This window comes from Lachancea thermotolerans, assembly GCF_000142805.1.
Source record: "Lachancea thermotolerans CBS 6340 chromosome F complete sequence".
Taxonomy (NCBI): Eukaryota; Fungi; Ascomycota; class Saccharomycetes; order Saccharomycetales; family Saccharomycetaceae; genus Lachancea; species Lachancea thermotolerans.
The window spans coordinates 1459692-1478907 of NC_013082.1; the positions used below are offsets into that span (position 1 = coordinate 1459692).

At 46.7% G+C, this 19216-nt stretch overlaps 11 protein-coding genes across 11 annotated transcripts; 7 read left to right on the plus strand and 4 right to left on the minus strand.

The window, feature by feature from the left end:
• Positions 1 to 269: 269 nt before the first annotated feature.
• On the plus strand, positions 270 to 842 carry KLTH0F18084g (KLTH0F18084p; the record flags this gene model as incomplete). The annotated part of the gene is made up of 1 exon (XM_002554925.1): positions 270 to 842. One exon carries the CDS (start codon positions 270 to 272, stop codon positions 840 to 842), a length of 573 nt encoding a protein of 190 aa, XP_002554971.1.
• Positions 843 to 1049: 207 nt separating this feature from the next.
• BUD21 (Bud21p) lies at positions 1050 to 1745 on the plus strand (the record flags this gene model as incomplete). Its single annotated transcript, XM_002554926.1, has 1 exon — positions 1050 to 1745. The coding sequence occupies one exon, from the start codon at positions 1050 to 1052 to the stop codon at positions 1743 to 1745; it is 696 nt and encodes a 231-aa protein (XP_002554972.1).
• Positions 1746 to 1857: 112 nt separating this feature from the next.
• ATX2 (Mn(2+) transporter ATX2) lies at positions 1858 to 2817 on the minus strand (the record flags this gene model as incomplete). The annotated part of the gene is made up of 1 exon (XM_002554927.1): positions 1858 to 2817. One exon carries the CDS (start codon positions 2815 to 2817, stop codon positions 1858 to 1860), a length of 960 nt encoding a protein of 319 aa, XP_002554973.1.
• A 104-nt stretch (positions 2818 to 2921) lies between these two features.
• Positions 2922 to 4991, plus strand: DIA2 (DNA-binding SCF ubiquitin ligase subunit DIA2; the record flags this gene model as incomplete). Its single annotated transcript, XM_002554928.1, has 1 exon — positions 2922 to 4991. The coding sequence occupies one exon, from the start codon at positions 2922 to 2924 to the stop codon at positions 4989 to 4991; it is 2070 nt and encodes a 689-aa protein (XP_002554974.1).
• Positions 4992 to 5076: 85 nt separating this feature from the next.
• On the minus strand, positions 5077 to 7626 carry KLTH0F18172g (KLTH0F18172p; the record flags this gene model as incomplete). Its single annotated transcript, XM_002554929.1, has 1 exon — positions 5077 to 7626. One exon carries the CDS (start codon positions 7624 to 7626, stop codon positions 5077 to 5079), a length of 2550 nt encoding a protein of 849 aa, XP_002554975.1.
• A 780-nt stretch (positions 7627 to 8406) lies between these two features.
• RPN3 (proteasome regulatory particle lid subunit RPN3) lies at positions 8407 to 9906 on the plus strand (the record flags this gene model as incomplete). The annotated part of the gene is made up of 1 exon (XM_002554930.1): positions 8407 to 9906. One exon carries the CDS (start codon positions 8407 to 8409, stop codon positions 9904 to 9906), a length of 1500 nt encoding a protein of 499 aa, XP_002554976.1.
• A 198-nt stretch (positions 9907 to 10104) lies between these two features.
• On the plus strand, positions 10105 to 12084 carry SRB4 (Srb4p; the record flags this gene model as incomplete). Its single annotated transcript, XM_002554931.1, has 1 exon — positions 10105 to 12084. The coding sequence occupies one exon, from the start codon at positions 10105 to 10107 to the stop codon at positions 12082 to 12084; it is 1980 nt and encodes a 659-aa protein (XP_002554977.1).
• A 50-nt stretch (positions 12085 to 12134) lies between these two features.
• ILM1 (Ilm1p) lies at positions 12135 to 12668 on the minus strand (the record flags this gene model as incomplete). The annotated part of the gene is made up of 1 exon (XM_002554932.1): positions 12135 to 12668. The coding sequence occupies one exon, from the start codon at positions 12666 to 12668 to the stop codon at positions 12135 to 12137; it is 534 nt and encodes a 177-aa protein (XP_002554978.1).
• Positions 12669 to 12839: 171 nt separating this feature from the next.
• Positions 12840 to 15239, minus strand: JHD2 (histone demethylase; the record flags this gene model as incomplete). Its single annotated transcript, XM_002554933.1, has 1 exon — positions 12840 to 15239. One exon carries the CDS (start codon positions 15237 to 15239, stop codon positions 12840 to 12842), a length of 2400 nt encoding a protein of 799 aa, XP_002554979.1.
• Positions 15240 to 15471: 232 nt separating this feature from the next.
• On the plus strand, positions 15472 to 16329 carry PRO3 (pyrroline-5-carboxylate reductase; the record flags this gene model as incomplete). Its single annotated transcript, XM_002554934.1, has 1 exon — positions 15472 to 16329. One exon carries the CDS (start codon positions 15472 to 15474, stop codon positions 16327 to 16329), a length of 858 nt encoding a protein of 285 aa, XP_002554980.1.
• Positions 16330 to 17524: 1195 nt separating this feature from the next.
• ATP2 (F1F0 ATP synthase subunit beta) lies at positions 17525 to 19051 on the plus strand (the record flags this gene model as incomplete). The annotated part of the gene is made up of 1 exon (XM_002554935.1): positions 17525 to 19051. The coding sequence occupies one exon, from the start codon at positions 17525 to 17527 to the stop codon at positions 19049 to 19051; it is 1527 nt and encodes a 508-aa protein (XP_002554981.1).
• Between the last annotated feature and the right edge of the window lie 165 nt (positions 19052 to 19216).

Here is a 19216-nt window from a genome sequence, read left to right on the forward strand (position 1 = left end):
TAAATGGCATATTTTCAGGCATATTAGCGCTTGTTCATGGCCGCCCCTCCGCTACGGGCTGCGCCAGCTCTGTATTTACGTGTTCCACGTGCTGTCCAGAGACAATGCACGTGATTCAAGGTCACATGTTAGATATAGCTCACGTGGACATGAATCCAAGTCACGTGATCGTCCGTCGCTGCGACGGCGGCAGCGATGGCGCACAAAGTGGTTTTTGATCACTGCGACTGCTAGGTTCTGTCTATCACTTCAGCAGACGGCAAACCACGATGTCCAACCCTCCTCTCCATCAAAGTCACTCAGAGCCTGCGCTTTTTCAAACAGACGTGCATCATTGGGGCGCGAGTGCGCTCGGCTCCGAGTCTACTTCTTCGCTGCTACCCGCAGATATTGATGTAAATAAACTGGAACGTGGGGACCTCGTTTTTGACCGAAAAGTTGTGACGGAGCCTGCTGAGAACACTCCACTCTTACCACGTTCAGTCAGTGGTCCCCCTGCTGTGGCGCCGCCGCCAACAGCTGCGGCTAGCGCCCCTCCAGACGTCGCAAGAAGCCCATTTCCCGAAAGGCCTAGTCGTGAAAATATGGATCCTACTGGCATGTCACCATGGACTAACTGGCTGTGGAGCCTATATTATGGCAATAGAACAATGTTTTATCTAGTGTTGGGAGTGCTCGTCACGGCAACAACCATCTACACGGCGTTCACCGGAGAAGGATCTAAGTACTACGCTGTGATCCTGAGAGCTACAGCTTGCTACATAATGGGCACTGATACAGCACAATCGCTGTTTGGACCAGGCTTCTGCGAATTCAAAGCTGGGCGGCAAACTAGCATGTGATCACGTGTATCTCTAGCGTTAGGTGATCTTTGTAATTCTGGACGATTACAGAGCCCATACTGCTGGAAAATTTTGAAAGATCACCATTGACAGGCCTCGATTAACTTCTGCGCGATGAGCATCTCGACTGTAACACACTTGCGCGACAGACACAAATAGTGGCACCCAGGGCTTGAAGTTAAAACGGCTCCACTTTCACACGCCGGGATGGTTACGCCGCAGAAGCACAAAAAGTTTGATGACCAGGAAGAGGCTTTAAAGGATGTCCCATCTGAGATTCCAGAGAAAACTAGCAAAGTCGCAGAGCAGGACTCAGACGCGAGCAGCAGCGATGATGACGAAGCGCCTGAGGAAGAAGGCATGGCACAGGCGCGTTCTGCCGTACAGCAACGTGATCACGAGCGTCAGCAGGCGGCCGCCAGGGAGCAAGAAGCTCTGAGGGAAAAGAGACGCAAGCAAGACCTTCGGTTCAAACAGCAGCAGGAGCAAAAGCGGGAGCGCGAGGAGAAAGAGCTGGAGGCGCGCCTCAAGGCGCAGGTCTCCTCCCGTGGGGCCGCAGAATCCGGTAGCATCCAAGACGACGACATGGTTCCCGCAGAGCTTCCTGAAAACTTCTTTGAGGAGCTGGAAGAACAAGAGTCGGCGACAATCACCACTAAGCCGCAGCACGTTAACTTCAACGATATCGACGACAACTACTCCCAGGAGATCAAACAGCAACTTCAGAAACAAAAGAAAAAGACTCTGCGTCAGCTCCGCAAGACTAGTATGAAGAGGGGCCCGGTGAAGGTCAACTTGCTGCCGCCCGCGAGTAACTCCAAAGCTTTGGCACCCCAGCAGGACACCACTGTCACGAACAAAAGAGAAAAGTGGCTTAAGCGTAAGGCTCTTGCCCGCAAGTAATTCTATAGCGCGCTCCGCGTTGCCCTCTTCTCGTCATTTCCTCATGCCTCATTATGTATTTTAGATATATTACCTTCAAACTCAAGGCAGAAAGCTTAGCATCAAACTCTTTTCAGCTCTTCTCACTTATCAGGTACGAAACGATCACTGGGATAATAACCCCTGCTACCACGTACAGCGTTTCCCCATGTGGGACTTCCTCCTTCACCGGGGACGAGACGATCTCGAATGGGGTCATGTCTTTAGAAGTGAACTCTTGATCCAATGAGCTTGACATCAGCGGTTCGGCGCCTCTAACTTCGTGAGTTTCCGGGGTGCGATCATGTCCTCCTAACAACGCAGACACTGCAGCATAAAGCAAGCTACCACCACTCATCAACAAGATGTTTCCGCTAACCCACTCCAAAGCCTCCCACTTCTTCAAGTTCAATGCTGAAATCACTATGTAGGCACCGGGCGTAGACATGGAGAACGCGAGCAAGTTTGAAACCGCTTCAAGTGCGGGTAGATGCTGCTTCGTGACCATTACGCTGCTCAATGACAGTACAGCGGGTATTTTGTGGATGATGATAGCAATAAGCGTAGCAAACTTGACTGAGTCATTACTCGTTGCTGCACCCATAGCTAATCCATCTGAACACCCGTGTACCACAAGAGCGAAAACAACCTGATTCCTCACTACCAGTGTTAGCGCCTTCTTAGGCTTGAGCACATCCTTCCAAGAATTCATTTCTGGAGCGTCTTGTAGAAAAGATGACAGTCTAGATGTCTTAGCGCCCTTCGCTACAGCCGATGCCACGTTGTCCAAAAAGAATACGACCATAAAACCAATCAATAAATTCAATCCCACGTTTCCATTGTGCTCCAAGCACGCTTCCACACCTTCTGGGATCACTAACATGAACGAAGTCCCCAATAACATTCCCACCCCGAAAAGCGAAAACATGGCTAGATATTTGCTTTCTCCAGCATCTCTTCTGCCAACGAGGTAAATGGGCACAAGCCCTATGGCAAATACCACTGTCAGAAACAGAAACGCCGTCACAAGCACCTCAGATAAAGTAACTGACATCTCCTCAGGAATTTTTGTTTAGTGCGTCGCCTCTATGTCTATAGGGTATAATTTAAAAACCAAAATTAAACAATGGCCTTATTATAAAGATTAGCATGTAAAACATGAGCGATGAGGATGTCGTGGAAAAGGCCTTGGACCTCGGAGTTGTGTACTTCAAGAATGAGGACTACAAGAATGCCAATAGCTTGTTTACCAAAGCCATGCGGTTAGCTCGCTCGTATAAGACAGAAGATATAGAGAGCATTCGGGTGTCGCACGGTTTGAGCAAGAGACCCTTTTATGAAATTGGGGAATTAGTACACCCAAGGCTGGTCAAGTTGCTTGACAACCGCGCCGCAACATGGGAGAAGATAGGAGATCTCAAAAAGGCGCTGAAAGATGCCAACAGGGCCACAAGGTTTGAGCCGTATAATTTGAAGTGTTACTTAAGGCGAGGAAAGATCCTGCAGAAGCTTCGGATGGACGGCCAAGCATTAGAGAACTACGAAGAAGGCGTAAAAGCTATCCGAGATATGACTCGGAAATACCACTTGGATCCTCCAAAAAAGCTCTACGAAGCATTAGAATATCAGAAAAATCTGGTGTCAAGAAGACTGAAGGGGCCCAAAACATCGGTCGCAAGTAAAAGCGAAAGAAAACGCACGTTGCTGCCACAAGTCATGCAACCTACTGAGAAAAAGATGGCCGTTGACACGCGGGCTATTCCCATACTAGATATCCTCGGCCAGTGTCCACTTGAAATTTTGAAGAAAATTCTTTGCAACCTTGACAGCACAGATTTGAGCAGGTGCCTCCTTGTTAGCAAAGTGTGGCATTCGCGTATTTGTTTATTGCCCTCTGTTTTCAATCGTTTTGACCTAAGCTCCTGCACGTATCGAAAAATTATCTCATTTCAAAGATTCATCAACAAGATGTACGTTAATGCTGGGCGCCAACAGATTGACCACATTAAATTTCGCTCTTTAGCCGCATCAACTGAAAGCAAAGTTATACCAACGCTGCTTCAGGATCTCAAGCCGCTTGTCAAAACTCTTATTATTCAACATCAATTCACAGACCTTGAGTCGATTACTACCTCTCTCGTCAGAAACAAATCTCTGGCTGCTGGTTTGAAAGAGGTTAGCCTTACATGTGAATACAAGAAAAAGATTGGTACGCCACTAGAAGTAACTCTAATGGCTCTTTTGAAGAAAATACAAAAACTTGAAATGGTGTTTCCAAACTCTTCGAATGCCAACCGCAGTAAGGTCTCGATCGAAGACCAAAATCATGAGCTTTTTATTCGCAACGTCCAAAATTTGAGATCAATGAGAATCATATGCAATCACAAAAACACATCTCCTCATTTTCCGTTCAAAACCATTATTACATCAGAAGCTTCATTTAGAATTGAGAAATTATTCATATCTGGTGTAACTTTTGACACCACTATGGGGTTTGAGTGGTTGGCAAACTTCAGCAATTTGCGCGAGTTGTGGCTAGAGAACAATAAAAATGCACAATTAGAAGAGTTTCTCCGTGTTGTGATTTACAAACCGCTGTTCAATAAACTTTCAAAACTCACATTCCGTGAACACAGAATAACTGGCAGACCTGTGAATTTGGCTCAGTATCCGCACCTAGCGGAAAACTGCAACCTGCTCAACAACTTTTCCTCCATCGAACACCTTGATGTGATGAGCAGTTCAATAGGCGCCAAAGGGTTGTTGGCGGTTCTTTCAGCAGTGGGCCCAGACCAGCTTAAAGTATTGAATATAGGGGACTGCCCATATATTCATTTCCAGAGGGGCAATAGCAGTGGATTCCTGGACATGAGAGATCTACTACTCAAAATCCATCATATTGAGGAGCTTTGCCTTCACCAGTCTGTGGCTTTAGACGACCATGCCATAATAGAACTGGCCAAGAACGTTCGGCATATTAAGAAAATTAGAAAGCTGGATCTTTCTTTTAACATGTCTCTCACAGGCGTTTCGATTTACCAGATGCTCCGTTCCTTCAAAGAGGAATTTATCATATTGGACAAGTTGATAATTGATGGCTGTCCGTCTGTTTCTGAGGGCACTGTGAGCGCTTTGAAAGGTAGCGGGTTTGTTAGGGAACTAGTATGTTCTTATGAAAAACTGGCCTGGGGGACCTTCGGCATCAATTCTCTAAAATATCCGTCATAAAAAATGAAATTGACATATTTACGTGGATGAACACCCATTTTTATTTAATTTAATGCAGTTTCGCTGTTGGTTCAGCGGGATTTCTTTACTCTTCTGTTTCCCCTTTGTCTTCAGAGTCTACAGGGTCAATAGAATCGTCCACATATTCTGGATTCTTGAACTCTTGCTTTGTGGTACTCTTGCTTCTCGAAGAAGTTTTTCCTTTAGATGGATTGCCAGTACTTGTCCGGCTCACCGTGGGACTACGATTTCTATGTTGCTTCGAGTTTCTCTTGTAATAGGATTTCAAAGGCGAATCGTATGATGATACGGAATCCTTTCTTGTTGGATACTCTAGAGCAGAGCTTATTGGAGCTGAAAGTGGCGATGGCGGGCTTGTATGGTTTGATGCATAATAACTAGGGTTTTTTGAGCCATGCAGGGTGGTCAAGCTATTGCTATGCCTTTGATTTTCCAGAGTAAGGTCGGCTTCTTTCTGCTTCTCGTTGTTTGCTCCTCCAAAGCTGCCAAAAGGGATCTGACCCACGCTCTTTTTCCTATCAAGTCTTGGACTATACCCCATTAACGTTGGCAGTAATTTGGAGGATATGTGCGAGCTAGTATTGCCTGGGTGAGAAATACTGTACCTTGAGTGGCCTCTTCCCTTTGCATATGAATCTGACTTTCGGCGATAATGATGTAGTTGCTTGCTAGCTTCTGCTATCGATATGCTTGTTTTGCCAAGAGAATGAGGGCGGCGAGATGTGTCATTCACTACTAGCAGCCTATCTGTAGCGTTTGGGTTGAGAATGGTGTCATCCAACACATTAGGCACATGGCCGTCGTTGCTAATCATTTCCGGGGTGTTTATCAAAGAAATCGAAAGGTCAGTGAATTGGAAAGGATTTTTCGTCCTGAAAGAAGGGCTGGAGATTATTCTTCCTTTTAAAAATGAAATGGCTTTGTCCAACTCGAATTCCTGCTCGCAGTGGTTTTTTATAATCGATATTTTGGGCCATGTGGCGCGAGCGCCATTGACGGTTTCCCTGAGCAAAAATTCCGGCGATGGATTTGCTAAGAGCTCATTTATTCTAAGGAGCATGTTCATTTCCGGTAAAATTGTGATGTCACCGGAATACTGTTGTGAAAGAATGGACCGAAACTTTGTTAACACGTTTGTTGCCACACCCAATTCGGTAGCTATTTCTAAGATGTGGATCACTTCGTTAGCCATGAAGTTGTAAACTGACGACAGATTCTGTCTAAAGCGTGCGCTAAACTCGTCCTCTATTTCGCCACCGACGCATGACACTGACATTTTGAGGAAAGGGAAAACGTGTATATTAACTTGGCACGCAATAATATGATCAACGTTAAACATTTCCGATAGCCTGGAAATAGGGAGGTCATTGTCAACCGACCCATCCACGAACTTGACAGTGCTGCTATTCCATTCGCGCGTTTCTCCTGTTTTAGGATCCTTCTCATATATTGGAGTGGAGGGAAAAATTCCTGGCAGAGAGCAAGAAGCGCACACCGCTGACCATACCAAAACATTTGGGGCTGTGAGGTTATTCAACAAACCGGGCTGTTCAAACACAGTTGCAGGAGATACGGTAATGTTTAAAATTTTCCCGGTCTTGTTGTAAGCTTCACGAAAGGTCAAATCCCCTAAGAACCCTATCATTGTCTTGACTAAGTTCTTGTTATCAAACCAAGTCCCACTTTTAAAAAACCGGGACACCTTGATGAGCAAGTTCTCACTTTGTGTCTTTTCCGAGTCATCCTGGAAAATGTTGAACTCCTTTCCAACCACGCTCTCAACCAGTTCAACCAGGTCTTGTTTGGGACATGAACACAGAATGCTAGCGACAATAGCGCCTGCACTACTGCCGCTAATTACCCTTGGAAGAAGGTCCTGTTCAAATAAAGTGGCAAGCACTCCGATGTGGAACAGGCCAAACGTACCTCCTCCGCTAAGCACGAGAGCTGTACGACCAATGTTCTTCCGGGTCTGCACAAGCATCCCTAATAGATAGTTTTCATCGAGATCAGAATTCCGCACCAGTTCCTGTAGCGCGAGCTTAGACTCCCGCATGTACTCATCGATGAGGTTTTTGGTCCCAACATGGGAGTGGCGGTAGAGGTTGACATTTCCCATGTTTCCCAGGTTACGCACCCAGGTTGTGCGGATGAGATAAAGAAGCTGAGCGTAATCACGCTTCTCGCGGGCATCGCGCATGTTCTTTGTGTGCGTTTTGATCAGCATGTAATCGTAAAGCGTGGTCTCATCCCGTGCTTTCCAATCATTGGTATGCGTGAGCTCGTCGAGCTGCAGTGCAGTAGTATACCATTCCTCATAGGAGGTCGCGTGCTGCTTTTCTTGTGTGAGCTTCTCGATGAGTACGTTTCGCTCATGGTCCCGGCTGAAGACGCGCTTCAACGCCGAAACCAAGTTGCTAAGAACTCCGCTATGACCTTGCTCATTTGCGATCTCGTCCGCATCCGTCTTTGGTGCCTCCACGTCATGCTTTTTAGCCGAACCTGACCGTCTACTGACATTCCCCTTCGAAAGGTTGCCGTTATAGTACCGGTGGATGAGCCTTTGCGTGATATCCAACCTTTCGCCACTTAACGAAAACTCCGACTTGACCATCTGAAAATCGGATTTGTTGCGCGTATGGACTCCTAGGCTTTTGGTCTACAGTATTAAAGTCTCTGCGAGACTCCTGGCGTATCTAGAACCTTTCAAGCCTTAGTGACTAACTTGTCTCCGGATGGTATCAAGTTGGAATAAAGTGCTTCAGCGGCTTGGCCCCTCAAAATATGGAAATGATGACTTCGTGGATTGTGATGTGCGATACATTGTTGAGCGAGCACGCTTCTTTGAGGCATCAAGGTCAACCGTAGCTTGCCGTCTAGTTGGTCATTAGCGTTTTGTGCGAATCATATGCTTTTGATCTTGCGCTTCTTTTCATCGCTTTATATAAGGAAATGATTTTACGTTGATTGTTTCCAACAATACCATTGAACATTCCAAAGGGGGGCATTTGGCATAAAGGCAGCAGCTTGTTGATTCTGACAAAATATCAGCTCTCATAATTCCTAATTGGCTTTACGGACTTCTACTAGCAAGAGCTTGAGCAAAGCAGCGTTTTTGTGCCCTCGTTCGAAGGTTTTGTCGTTAACAGATCTGCTTACATAGCTCACTGTCTCGAAACTAATCTAGCATCCAGTCAGGAACTAGCATGGCTGCAACAGCAGTCCTGAACCGCTTAATCCAGTACACTTTAAATGTATTCCAATGTGTGTTATTCTGTACGAAGGGAGCACAACCTTGAACTAACCTTTAATTTAATGGGTTTTGCCACCCTCTAGAAACGACCTGGGTACAACAACACACTGCAAAAAGCCATCAACAGTCTTTCAAGACCCAATGACCAGTGATTTGATGGAAGTGGACTCGGCCCCACAAACTGAGGTCAAAACTGATAGCGAATCGACTGTGGACAAGGTCCTACACTTGTTGCAGGATGTTTCCAAGACGACAACGACATTGGATTCCAGATTTGTGTGGAAGTCGCTGAGAGAGTTGAGCACACTCAGGTCCTCCCTTGAGAAAGAGGATTTGGCGGTGCTAGTCAATTTGCTCTATCCCGAAAGCTCAACATTCAAGGTGCCGCTTTTGAAATTCATCAATAACAATCAGAAAAGCAAGGTCGACAATGCCGAGGAGCAGCGTCAGCAGTACCCTGCGGCCTTCTACCAGCTGACTGGCGGCAATTCGGTCGATGTTTCTGGTGAAGTGAACAGCTTTCTGCATTTGTTAGTTCAGCTGTACCTGCTGGACTCAAACCAGGTTGATCATCTGAAAGTCTTCAACTTGCAGGTAGTCATCCCAAAGGTACTCAACTTCTACAACAACCGTACCCTGGACCTGATCAACGCAAAACTATGGTTTTACATCTGCAGGGCGCATGAGCTGCGGGGCGACGCTTTTGACACTAGCATTAGGTCAGAGATGGTTAAGTTTTTGAAGACTGCCACCCTGAAACACGACAACGAAACGAGGGCAATGCTCATCACGTTTATCCTCAGAAGCTTCCTGCAAACCGGCGAAGTTGACGCGGCTGCAGACTTCATCGGCAAAGTCGAATTTCCCGGTTCCAACGATGTCTCAAGCCCCTTAGAAGCTCGCTACTACTTCTACCTGTCCAAATTGAGTGCTATTCAGTTGGACTACTCCACTGCCAACGAATACGTAATAGCAGCTATCCGCAAAGCTCCCAACACCAAAAAGTGCATTGGATTCCTACAGCAGGCTAACAAACTGCATTGCGCAATCGAACTTCTGATGGGAGATATTCCAGAGCTCTCATTTTTCAAGCAAAAGAACATGGAGCGTTCGCTGCTACCATATTATCACCTATCCAAAGCGGTAAAGCTCGGTGACTTGAATAAATTCACGTCCGCCATTTCCACTTACAAGAAAGAACTTGTTCATGATGGTAATTACCAGTTGTGTGTCCGTCTAAGATCTAGCGTCATCAAAACAGGGATCCGGATAATCTCGCTTACTTACAAGAAAATTTCATTGAAGGATATATGTCTCAAGCTGCGCTTGGACTCGGAGCAGACGGTGGAATACATGGTATCAAGAGCTATCAGGGACGGCGTCATCGAGGCGAAGATCAACCATGAAGAAGGATATATCGAGTCTAGCGAACTACTAAATGTCTATGCTACCCAGCAGCCCCAGCAGCTATTTGACGAAAGAATCAGATTTGTCAATCAGCTTCACGATGAATGCGTGAAGGCCATGAGGTACCCAGAGGACGGAAATAAGGATAAAAACAAGTCTGCGGACCACGACCAATTAGACGAAATGATTGATATTTCGGATTTGGATGAAGACGACTTAGGTGACTTCTATTGATCCGAGATTGGGACACCTTTATACGTACTCAAATTGTGTAATGCATAGTAGTATAGGATATTGCCGACCTTACACCATTCGAGTTTGGACGACTGAATCACTCGCCACGTGAAAGCTGTTGTTTTTAGAGTATAGAAATACCTTCTTAGCCAAGATTACATTATAAGTACCCTCATCGGGGTACTGAGCGACTTAAAGATGGCTGGAGAAGAGCCTCAAGCCAATGGTTTCAGGTCTGATTCTACGTATAAAAAGCCGCTGGCAATTGATCCCAACTTAATCCGTCCTGTCCCATCTTTTGCCTCACCGACAGCAGATTCTGATAATGACCATAAAGATGACCAAAGTCAGCCCAGTACGGGTGTGACACAGCCGCTAGTTAACAACCCTTATGAGACTTTCGGCAACATGCCCTTGGATCAATTGATCCCGCTGATTTTACAGAGCCGGGGACCAGGTACTAAATTCGCAGATCTCACAGAGGAATCACTCATGGAAGAAATCATGAAAGATGCACCCCTCCCTCAGGCGCAGCAAGATTCAGATGGGGACCTTGATATGGACGGCTCTCAACTCACAAATGACCCAGGCCAGCGAACACCTGAGCCTCAACAGATTGAAGGCCCTGCTCAAGCGGATGAAGATGCTGTGTTGTCGCAAGAACAATTCCGTCAGCTCAAAGCTAGCACAGTTCAGTCTTTGAATTTGGCTGTCAATGAGTCTTCTTTAGCGCTTGAATTTGTATCTCTTTTACTGTCCTCAGTACGGCCCTCTGCGGCCAATGCCTCAATGTCGCCATTTCTCAAAAAGACCGTTCCACCTGCTTCATTGAATGCCGAAAAGATCCCTTTCCAAAAGCCCTCCTCCGATGAAGTGCTAGAAAGAAGTTTGATAGCAAAAGGATGGAAGCAGAGAAGCCTGGAAGAGTCGCGAACCCTGTTGAAAGATTCATACCTGGCACTGGAGAAAAGTCTCAAAAAGGAACATAGTTATTGGTCTAAAGTGTCGCATAACATATCAAAAAAGGATGTTGTATTCAAGATGAAAGACAGAGAAACTGGAGAGAAGTCGCTCGGAATAAAATATGGCTACGAAGATTCAGGTTCTACTTATACACAGGAGCGAGGCATTGCTGTCCTGAGGCATAATTCAAAGCTGGACAACTTGGAGCTTGTTCCAGCTGACAGACAACAAGCCAATGCTCTTGGTAAAGAGAACAACGAAAAGTTTGTGAGAGTTCGCATCTTCACAAAAATTGAGGAAGAAGACGATTATATATTAACTGGCGAGTCACATCTAGACAAACTGCTCATTCCGAATCAAGTCGCCGGTGAACAAAATGACTTTCGACGCCAAATATCAAGGCTTAAGTTTTTCATTTTTGAGAAGGACCTCATGTACCAGTTAAAAAGAGAGTCCGAAAACCTTATTTCCTATGGTGTCAGTATAGAGAATGAGAATAAAATTACGATAGAATTTCCCACTGAGAAGTTGGAATTGGAGACGATGCATGTCAATGACGACGTTATCATGAATCACCAACAAGACGCCCCTAAAACAAATGACAGGAAAGCTACTTTGGTCCTCATAATGCTTCGCATGTTGTTAGTTGTCATATACAAGAAACAGCTAAGAAAAAAGCTGCTCTGTCCACAAACTAGCATAGGAGCCTCGGCCAAGAGCCCGAAAGTGCACAAAGTGGTTGGGAGGTTACAAGACAATGAGGTGTTATTGTTGAGACCAATAATTGGTAAGTTCAAACATGAAAGTTACGTGAGCTTGCTAAAAAAAATCATTAAAGGTTTTGTTTTAGACGTCGTGGAAGGTTCGAGTGTCAGAAAAGTGGAAAATCCTAGTAATACGGTTACAATAAAAGATGAAGTGGTTTACGATAACCACATTGCTAAACTTGACAAGGAAATTCACCTATTTGACAAGATTTTGGAAATGCCGAGATCCGATCTGCTCGTTGAAACGCCTAAAGCCGGCACCATCCTATTTCTGCTACAAAGCTCGAATTATTGCAATGCAACAACGGGGGTGAAATACACAAACGGTGCAGGGGAGACCTTGTTTGATACAAGCTTTTCCAATTTTAAAGAACTCGAAGATTTCTTGCATTTCATAGTCAGCGAGTACGTGTCAGGTGGCCAGGAAAACGGCGTTAAATATGAATAAATAAAATAGTGTGTAAGATATACTATATGCGCGTATGTAGCCTTCGTGGTTCACTCTTCGGCGCTCGAATTTTCTATCTCCTCCAGCTCCGCGCCGCTTAGTTCGGCGTCTTCCTCATATAACATTTGATCTTCAGCTAGTATTCTGTTTGCTCTTTTGAAGTCTTCATTCTTTTCATCACGTATAGCAGAGAAGATCAAGAAGTTCATCCAAACCTCACAAAATCCATAAATGAAAACAGCGTTGTTGTGGATGTATAGGTTTCCTTCCATGTAATATGAGAGCGCGGTGAGAATGAAGAAGAACATTAGCCGGATAGGAACGATTGACTCAAAAAACACTCTGTTCTTTTCTAGTAATGGAATAAAATCGTGCGTTGCCAGGAGGCCGAACAGCACAGATATCAGGCCAAGCTGGGCACTATGGGATGGCAGAATCAGGGCAGGAAGGCCCATCGAGTGTGTAAATAATAACACCGATGGATTTGATAATACCATGTTTACGTCTTTAAGGCAGGCAAACGCCAGAAAAGACAAAAATGCCACTCTGAAAAACGTAACATTCACGGAAGAGAGGACACCCATTTTTGCTTGCTTACTACCGATCTAGTATATTAATTCAGCTCAAGTTAAATGTTCTAACTGAAAAATTAAGGCCGCCGATGAGACCTTCGTACGTAATGTATAATATCCTTACTACACTGCATTTCTTATTTAACTCCAAACCTTTAGCCATACCCAAGCCTTTAGAAGCGCTCACCTGAGCATTCCGTCTAATTTATGTTGTACTTCCTTAAGTACATCTCTTATTTCACCTGGCTTCCTTATTAAGAAAAGTTCATCACGTTGAAACTTCTTGAGATTGTTTTCGTCATCTGAACAATCGCTCTGATCACCCTCGCTTTCAAGCTCTAGAAGCTTGATATAGTCCCGAAGACAGAATATTTTGATCTCTCCACGTTCAGACATCTGGTTCCACTCTGCAGGCCCCATAGATTGTAAGCGCCTTCTCTTCGAAACACGGGACTTCTCGAAGTGTGCGACAAAGAAAAACGGGCAAATAGTCTTACATGCTGCACAGAAGATGTCATCGTCTCCATCGTCATCGCTTCCAAATTCGTTGTCACTAGCGCTTGTGTGTTCGTCGTCTTCAAAGTCTGGCTCCCGATAGTCGTGTCGCACAGTGACTTTGACATCCACCTGGGTCTTGTCGCTTATGCGCCGCCGTGTGATGCCGGTTGCTTCTACACGGTTATTCAGAATCTTGGAAAGCTGATCTATGCTTTTAACTTCCTGGTTAAACATTGCCTCTAATTCTGTGTGACAACTGCGGATAAGCGACTCGTCGAATTTCTTGGAATCATTTAGGTATTCTACCAATACTGTGAGCATCAGTTCCCACATGTCGAACACACAGCGTTTCCCGCTGCCAACGTAATCGCGGGTGGCTTCAATACCATAGGGCAGCCACAAGTCAAGCGTGAAATTGACAGCCTCGTTAAAGTTGTAGCCACTGTTAAAACCAGAGTGGTAGCATTTAGGGAATGTGATTATGTATTCCCCAGGGTATTGAATAGCTTTGAAGCAGCTTATTTTGGCTTCCTGAAAGCGTTTGTCATAAGGCGCAATTAACGTCACCAGCTGGTGAAGCAAGTCTGGCTGCTTCTGGAAAAGGTCCGGCGCCGTGTCTCTCATTAGTTTGTCAAACCTCTCGCAAGAACTTTCCGGAATGCTGTACCAAATCTTGGGATCTCCCTCGTGTTGATAGTTCGCACTGAGAGTGTATTGGTCTTCCAAGTGCCAGCAGAAAGTTGAGAATGTCGAGCCGATGTAGATCCAAGGAACGGTCATACCTGAGATCTTTTTTCCAAAGACAGATAAAAGTGAACCCTTTGCGCTTGGGAGATTAACAAGGTTCATGGGGTGTCTGACATACTCAAGGTACTGTTTATGTGCAATGTTGTCGTCTTTCATAGCAGAAGGGATATATTGAGCCGTTGGAAAGCCTGTCATTTCTCCAGGGCCAACGTTGTGTATATCTGCTCCATACCTAATAGGACTTGATTTGTCGATCTGTTCGACTTTGTCCCAAAACATCTTTTCAAGGTGCTCCAGGTTGTTGAGCTTATCGCCGTGAGGCCACCTTTCAGCGTCGTATTCACGACACATCTTCTGGAAAGCGGTCCTGGAATAGAACTTGTCCTCCTCTTTGAAACCGTAATATCCGTTTCCAAAAATGCAGTTGTTGCAAACCCACTTGCCTTTTGGAACCTCCTTGAGTGGCGGATCTAGGCAAAATATGTGGAAAGGTTTGTCACAAGAATCGCACAAAATGGTTTTAGTACGCTTGTTTGTGCGTTGACACAAAGTACACCCTTCTTCTTCTTCTTCTTCTTCTTCTTCTTCTTCCTCATCATCCCCATCCGCTGGTTCTCCTTCTTCGCCATGATTCATGTCGTTCAAAAGAGAATTTGGAAACTTCTCAGCGTAGATGAGCTTGGAAAGCAAGGCCCCGCTCCCGTCGTGTTCTCTTGTTCTTTTTTGCAAAAACTCATAGTAAGGCGCTAAGATACTAAAAAATGCGTCTTTTGCAGAGACTTGAGGCACACTAAGCTCTTTGGCTACGTGCTTCCATAAGGTTTGATTGTTCTCAATCTCGCTTAGAGGAGCCAGCTTGAGTGCAGAGCCGGACTTGGCAGCGGTCTGGCTCTCGAGATCAGCCGCGCTGAACCTCGGACGTTTGCGTCCCATGTTTCGCTCGGGAGCCAAGCTTTTGCTCGGATTAAAATACTTCGCTATAGTGATAAAAAGGTCATAGTAAAATAACCTTTTGTCGCCAACATCCGTGTATGGCTTCCTCAGATGTTTCTCTGTTCGACGACTGCCTCTCATATAAAAGTTGTTGAGCTGCTTCATGAGAAACAGCCTGCCTCGATTAAGGATATTGAGCTCGTTTAGGTACTGTAGTCGCACCCGAAACTTGAACTGGTCTTCGTTAATAGAAAGCGGTGGCCTAAAATCTGAGGGCGGCACAAGCTTGACCATGCCATAGACATGGCCCAGTCGACGAACGTGAGTTTGCGAGAGAAATCCGATAGGGTCCTCCATCTCTGCTGCCGTTGGGTGAAGCACCGGTATGTGCTCTAGTTCTACCATTTCAAGCGGTTGTGGATGCTGTTATCTGGTACAGTTTTCTGTTTCCCCATGAACAGTGCCAGTAGGCCTCTACACCGCATTAGAGGCATGATGATGATGATGATACCTGTTATCTAAAAAAAATATTAAGATGGATTATCAAAAAAAAGCTATAAAGGTTAGTTCTTAAAGTCAGCCTAGTTTTATCGGTGCGTACAATCATAATTGAGTCACAGCGTCTTCCCCAAATCCAATGTCTGATTCAGCACGCTACACCCTAACTATTCTTGGCTGCGGCGTTATGGGCCAAGCCCTTTTGTCTGCTATTTACAACGCTCCTGAGGCATCCGCAGAAACAAAAAAGCTTTATCCATCAAAAATCATAACTTGCAACCATGATAAAGACTCTACTAGCCAAGTTGTAAAGCTACTGGAGGGATTTGGCGAGTCGCCCAATGGGATAGAGGTTGAGTGCACTTACAACGACAACGAGAGGGCCGTGGATGAGGCGAGTGTTGTACTGTTGTCGACAAAGCCATTCCTTGCCCAGGAGGTGCTGAGCGCTGTGCCGGTGAAGAAGAAGCTTCTCATTTCGCTAGTCGCAGGCTGGACCATTGGTCAGTTGGGCGAGTACTCGCAGTATGTGACCAGAATCATGACCAACACGCCTGCCAAGTTTGGCTATGGTATGGCTGTCCTCTCTCACTCTGACAGTGTTTCTGAGGAAAACAAGGCTCTGGTTCGCGAGCTAGTTGGCCGTGTCGGCAGCTGTATTGAGCTGCCAGAGAAAAACATGGATGCTGCCACTGCGCTGGTTGGATCAGGCCCAGCTTTCGCGCTCCTGGTTCTGGAATCTTTCATGGAGAGCGGACTCAAATTAGGAATTCCGCTCAAGGAGAGCAAGCTCTGTGCGATGAAGGTGCTGGAGGGCACTATCAAAATGGTCGAGAAGACAGGCGAGCACCCCAGCGTCTTGAAACACCAGGTGTGCACCCCAGGCGGGACCACAATCGCGGGTTTGTGTGTTATGGAGGAGAACGGTGTTAGAAGCGGTATCATCAAGGGTGTGGAAGAAGCCGCCGCCGTCGCGTCCCGTTTAGGTAAGAAGTGAGCCTAGGAACAACATGCTTTGGTTTGGCGGCCCAGCTCTACCTTGGAACTGTCTTGTGGGCGGATGGGCCACTAGGTTCAAAAGGTGTAGTTTATAGAGCTTGTAGCGACGCCAACTGTATAGTATATCTAGTAGCTTATCGTTGATATATCTGTTCCTTGGTAACTGACCGTAGCGAAAATAGGGTCGAGTTAAAACGCATTCCCTCTTCCTAAACATTAATTATCTGGCCAAGATATATACGATCAAGACCTCGTTGAAATGAAGAAAACATAGATCAGCCTACAGCGCTTTTCAAGAAAAAAGGGCGCTGCACTCGCGATCAAATGGCTCTTTAGAATGCACGCTCCCTCAAACAGATGGACTTTAGTCCATCTCGATCTCATCACTTTATCCTTATGTGGTACGCATTATCTCCCCGAAGCCCGAGTTTCACTCTAAAGCTAGATTCAGCACCGCAACGAGCATGCAGGCGTTAATCTCCTACCCGTTCCGCACTTCTGGAGAACTCTACAACCGCAGATTTGCACCTATATATATAAATCAAACGCGGCCTCGCGCAGACGCAAAGCTGGGCTTCCACCACACAAATACGGTACTTATAGCCCCCATATCTCACTTTTGCGCACTCCCGTCGCTCCATGGCCACCAGCCATGTACTAGTGCTCGAGCCGGCTGACGCACCAATCAGCGCCCTAACCGCCACTTACATAAGCGCATAACATAAATACACGTGCGCAGACACACACCCAGTCACATGATCTCGGAAATATCGTGACGCACGGCCGCGCCTCTGTCCCCAGGCCTGCGTCCAATCACAGCGCGCGTTTCACAGCTGAAAATTTTCTTCCGCTTTACCCGGCCTTCGCGCTCACACGTCCCCGCGGTGGCCGCGGTCGGCCCTCCTACCTGGCCTCTACGCACAAGTATATATGTAGAACAAGTGTAGATTCCCCTATACAAGCGGTCGTAAACCAAGCTCCAGGCCTTTTCAAGACTTTCAAGACTTTTAAAGACTTTCAAAGACTTCTCCCGAGACTCATTCAGAGACTTTCGAGTGCTTCTAGATCATCGCACGCTTCTGCCCAGTTTTAAAGCGCGGAACCTGCAGGATAGAGACGTCTTTTTAGGCCTTTGATAGTAACTTTTTTTTGTTGTCGCGCAGCTGAAGAACCTTTGTCGCGTGAAAGCCAGCATGGTTGTCCCCAGATTGTACGCTGCGACCTCACGCAGCGCGCTCAAGGCCGCTCAGGCCGGCCAGCGCATGAACATGAATGCCGCCAGAACCATGGCCACCCAGGCCGCCGCCGCTCACGGTAAGGTGCGTGCCGTCATTGGTGCCATTGTCGATGTGCAGTTCGAGCAGGGCCAATTGCCCGAGATTTTGAACGCATTGGAGATCGACACCAAGCAGGGCAAGCTAGTTCTGGAAGTGTCCCAGCACTTGGGTGAGAACACGGTGCGTACCATCGCTATGGACGGTACCGAAGGTCTCGTTCGTGGTGAGCAGGTTGTTGACACCGGCGCGCCAATCTCTGTCCCAGTCGGCAGAGAGACCCTGGGTAGAATCATCAACGTCGTCGGTGAGCCCATCGACGAAAGAGGTCCAATTTTGACCAAGAAGAGAAACCCAATTCACGCCGAGCCCCCTGCGTTCGTGGAGCAGTCCACCGCCGCTGAGGTCTTGGAAACTGGTATCAAGGTCGTCGATCTTTTGGCCCCATACGCCCGTGGTGGTAAGATTGGTCTGTTCGGTGGTGCCGGTGTCGGTAAGACCGTGTTCATTCAGGAGCTGATTAACAACATCGCCAAGGCTCACGGTGGTTTCTCCGTCTTCACCGGTGTCGGTGAGAGAACCAGAGAGGGTAACGACTTGTACCGTGAAATGAGAGAGACCGGTGTCATCAACTTGGAGGGTGACTCCAAGGTCGCTCTGGTTTTCGGTCAGATGAACGAGCCTCCAGGAGCCCGTGCCCGTGTCGCTTTGACCGGTTTGACCATCGCTGAGTACTTCAGAGACGAAGAAGGCCAGGATGTGTTGCTTTTCATCGACAACATTTTCAGATTCACCCAGGCCGGTTCCGAAGTGTCTGCCCTGTTGGGTCGTATCCCATCCGCTGTCGGTTACCAGCCAACCTTGGCCACCGATATGGGTTTGTTGCAGGAGAGAATTACCACCACCAAGAAGGGTTCCGTCACCTCCGTCCAGGCCGTTTACGTCCCTGCTGATGACTTGACTGACCCTGCTCCAGCCACCACTTTCGCTCACTTGGACGCCACCACTGTGTTGTCCAGAGGTATCTCTGAGTTGGGTATCTACCCAGCTGTCGACCCATTGGACTCCAAGTCCAGACTTTTGGACGCTTCCGTTGTCGGCCAAGAGCACTACGACGTTGCCACTCAGGTTCAACAGACCCTGCAGGCCTACAAGTCTCTGCAAGACATCATCGCCATTTTGGGTATGGACGAGTTGTCCGAACAGGACAAGCTGACTGTCGAGAGAGCCCGTAAGATCCAGAGATTCTTGTCCCAGCCTTTCGCTGTCGCCGAGGTTTTCACTGGTATCCCAGGTAGACTGGTCAGATTGAAGGACACCATTTCCTCTTTCAAGGCTGTGTTGGACGGTAAGTACGACCACCTGCCAGAAAACGCTTTCTACATGGTGGGCGGTATCGAAGATGTCGTTGCCAAGGCTGAGAAGTTGGCTTCCGAGGCTAACTAAGCTGCAGTAACGTTGTTGAACGCCGGGTCTTCTTAGTCTCCCTCCTACCTCATTACTGATGCATGTACAGAAGAAGCCATTGGAAGAAATTTAAGAATACAAGAGAGCTGGAAGACACCCTTCGATTTTTTTTAAAACAATACATTTATGATGATGATGATATTT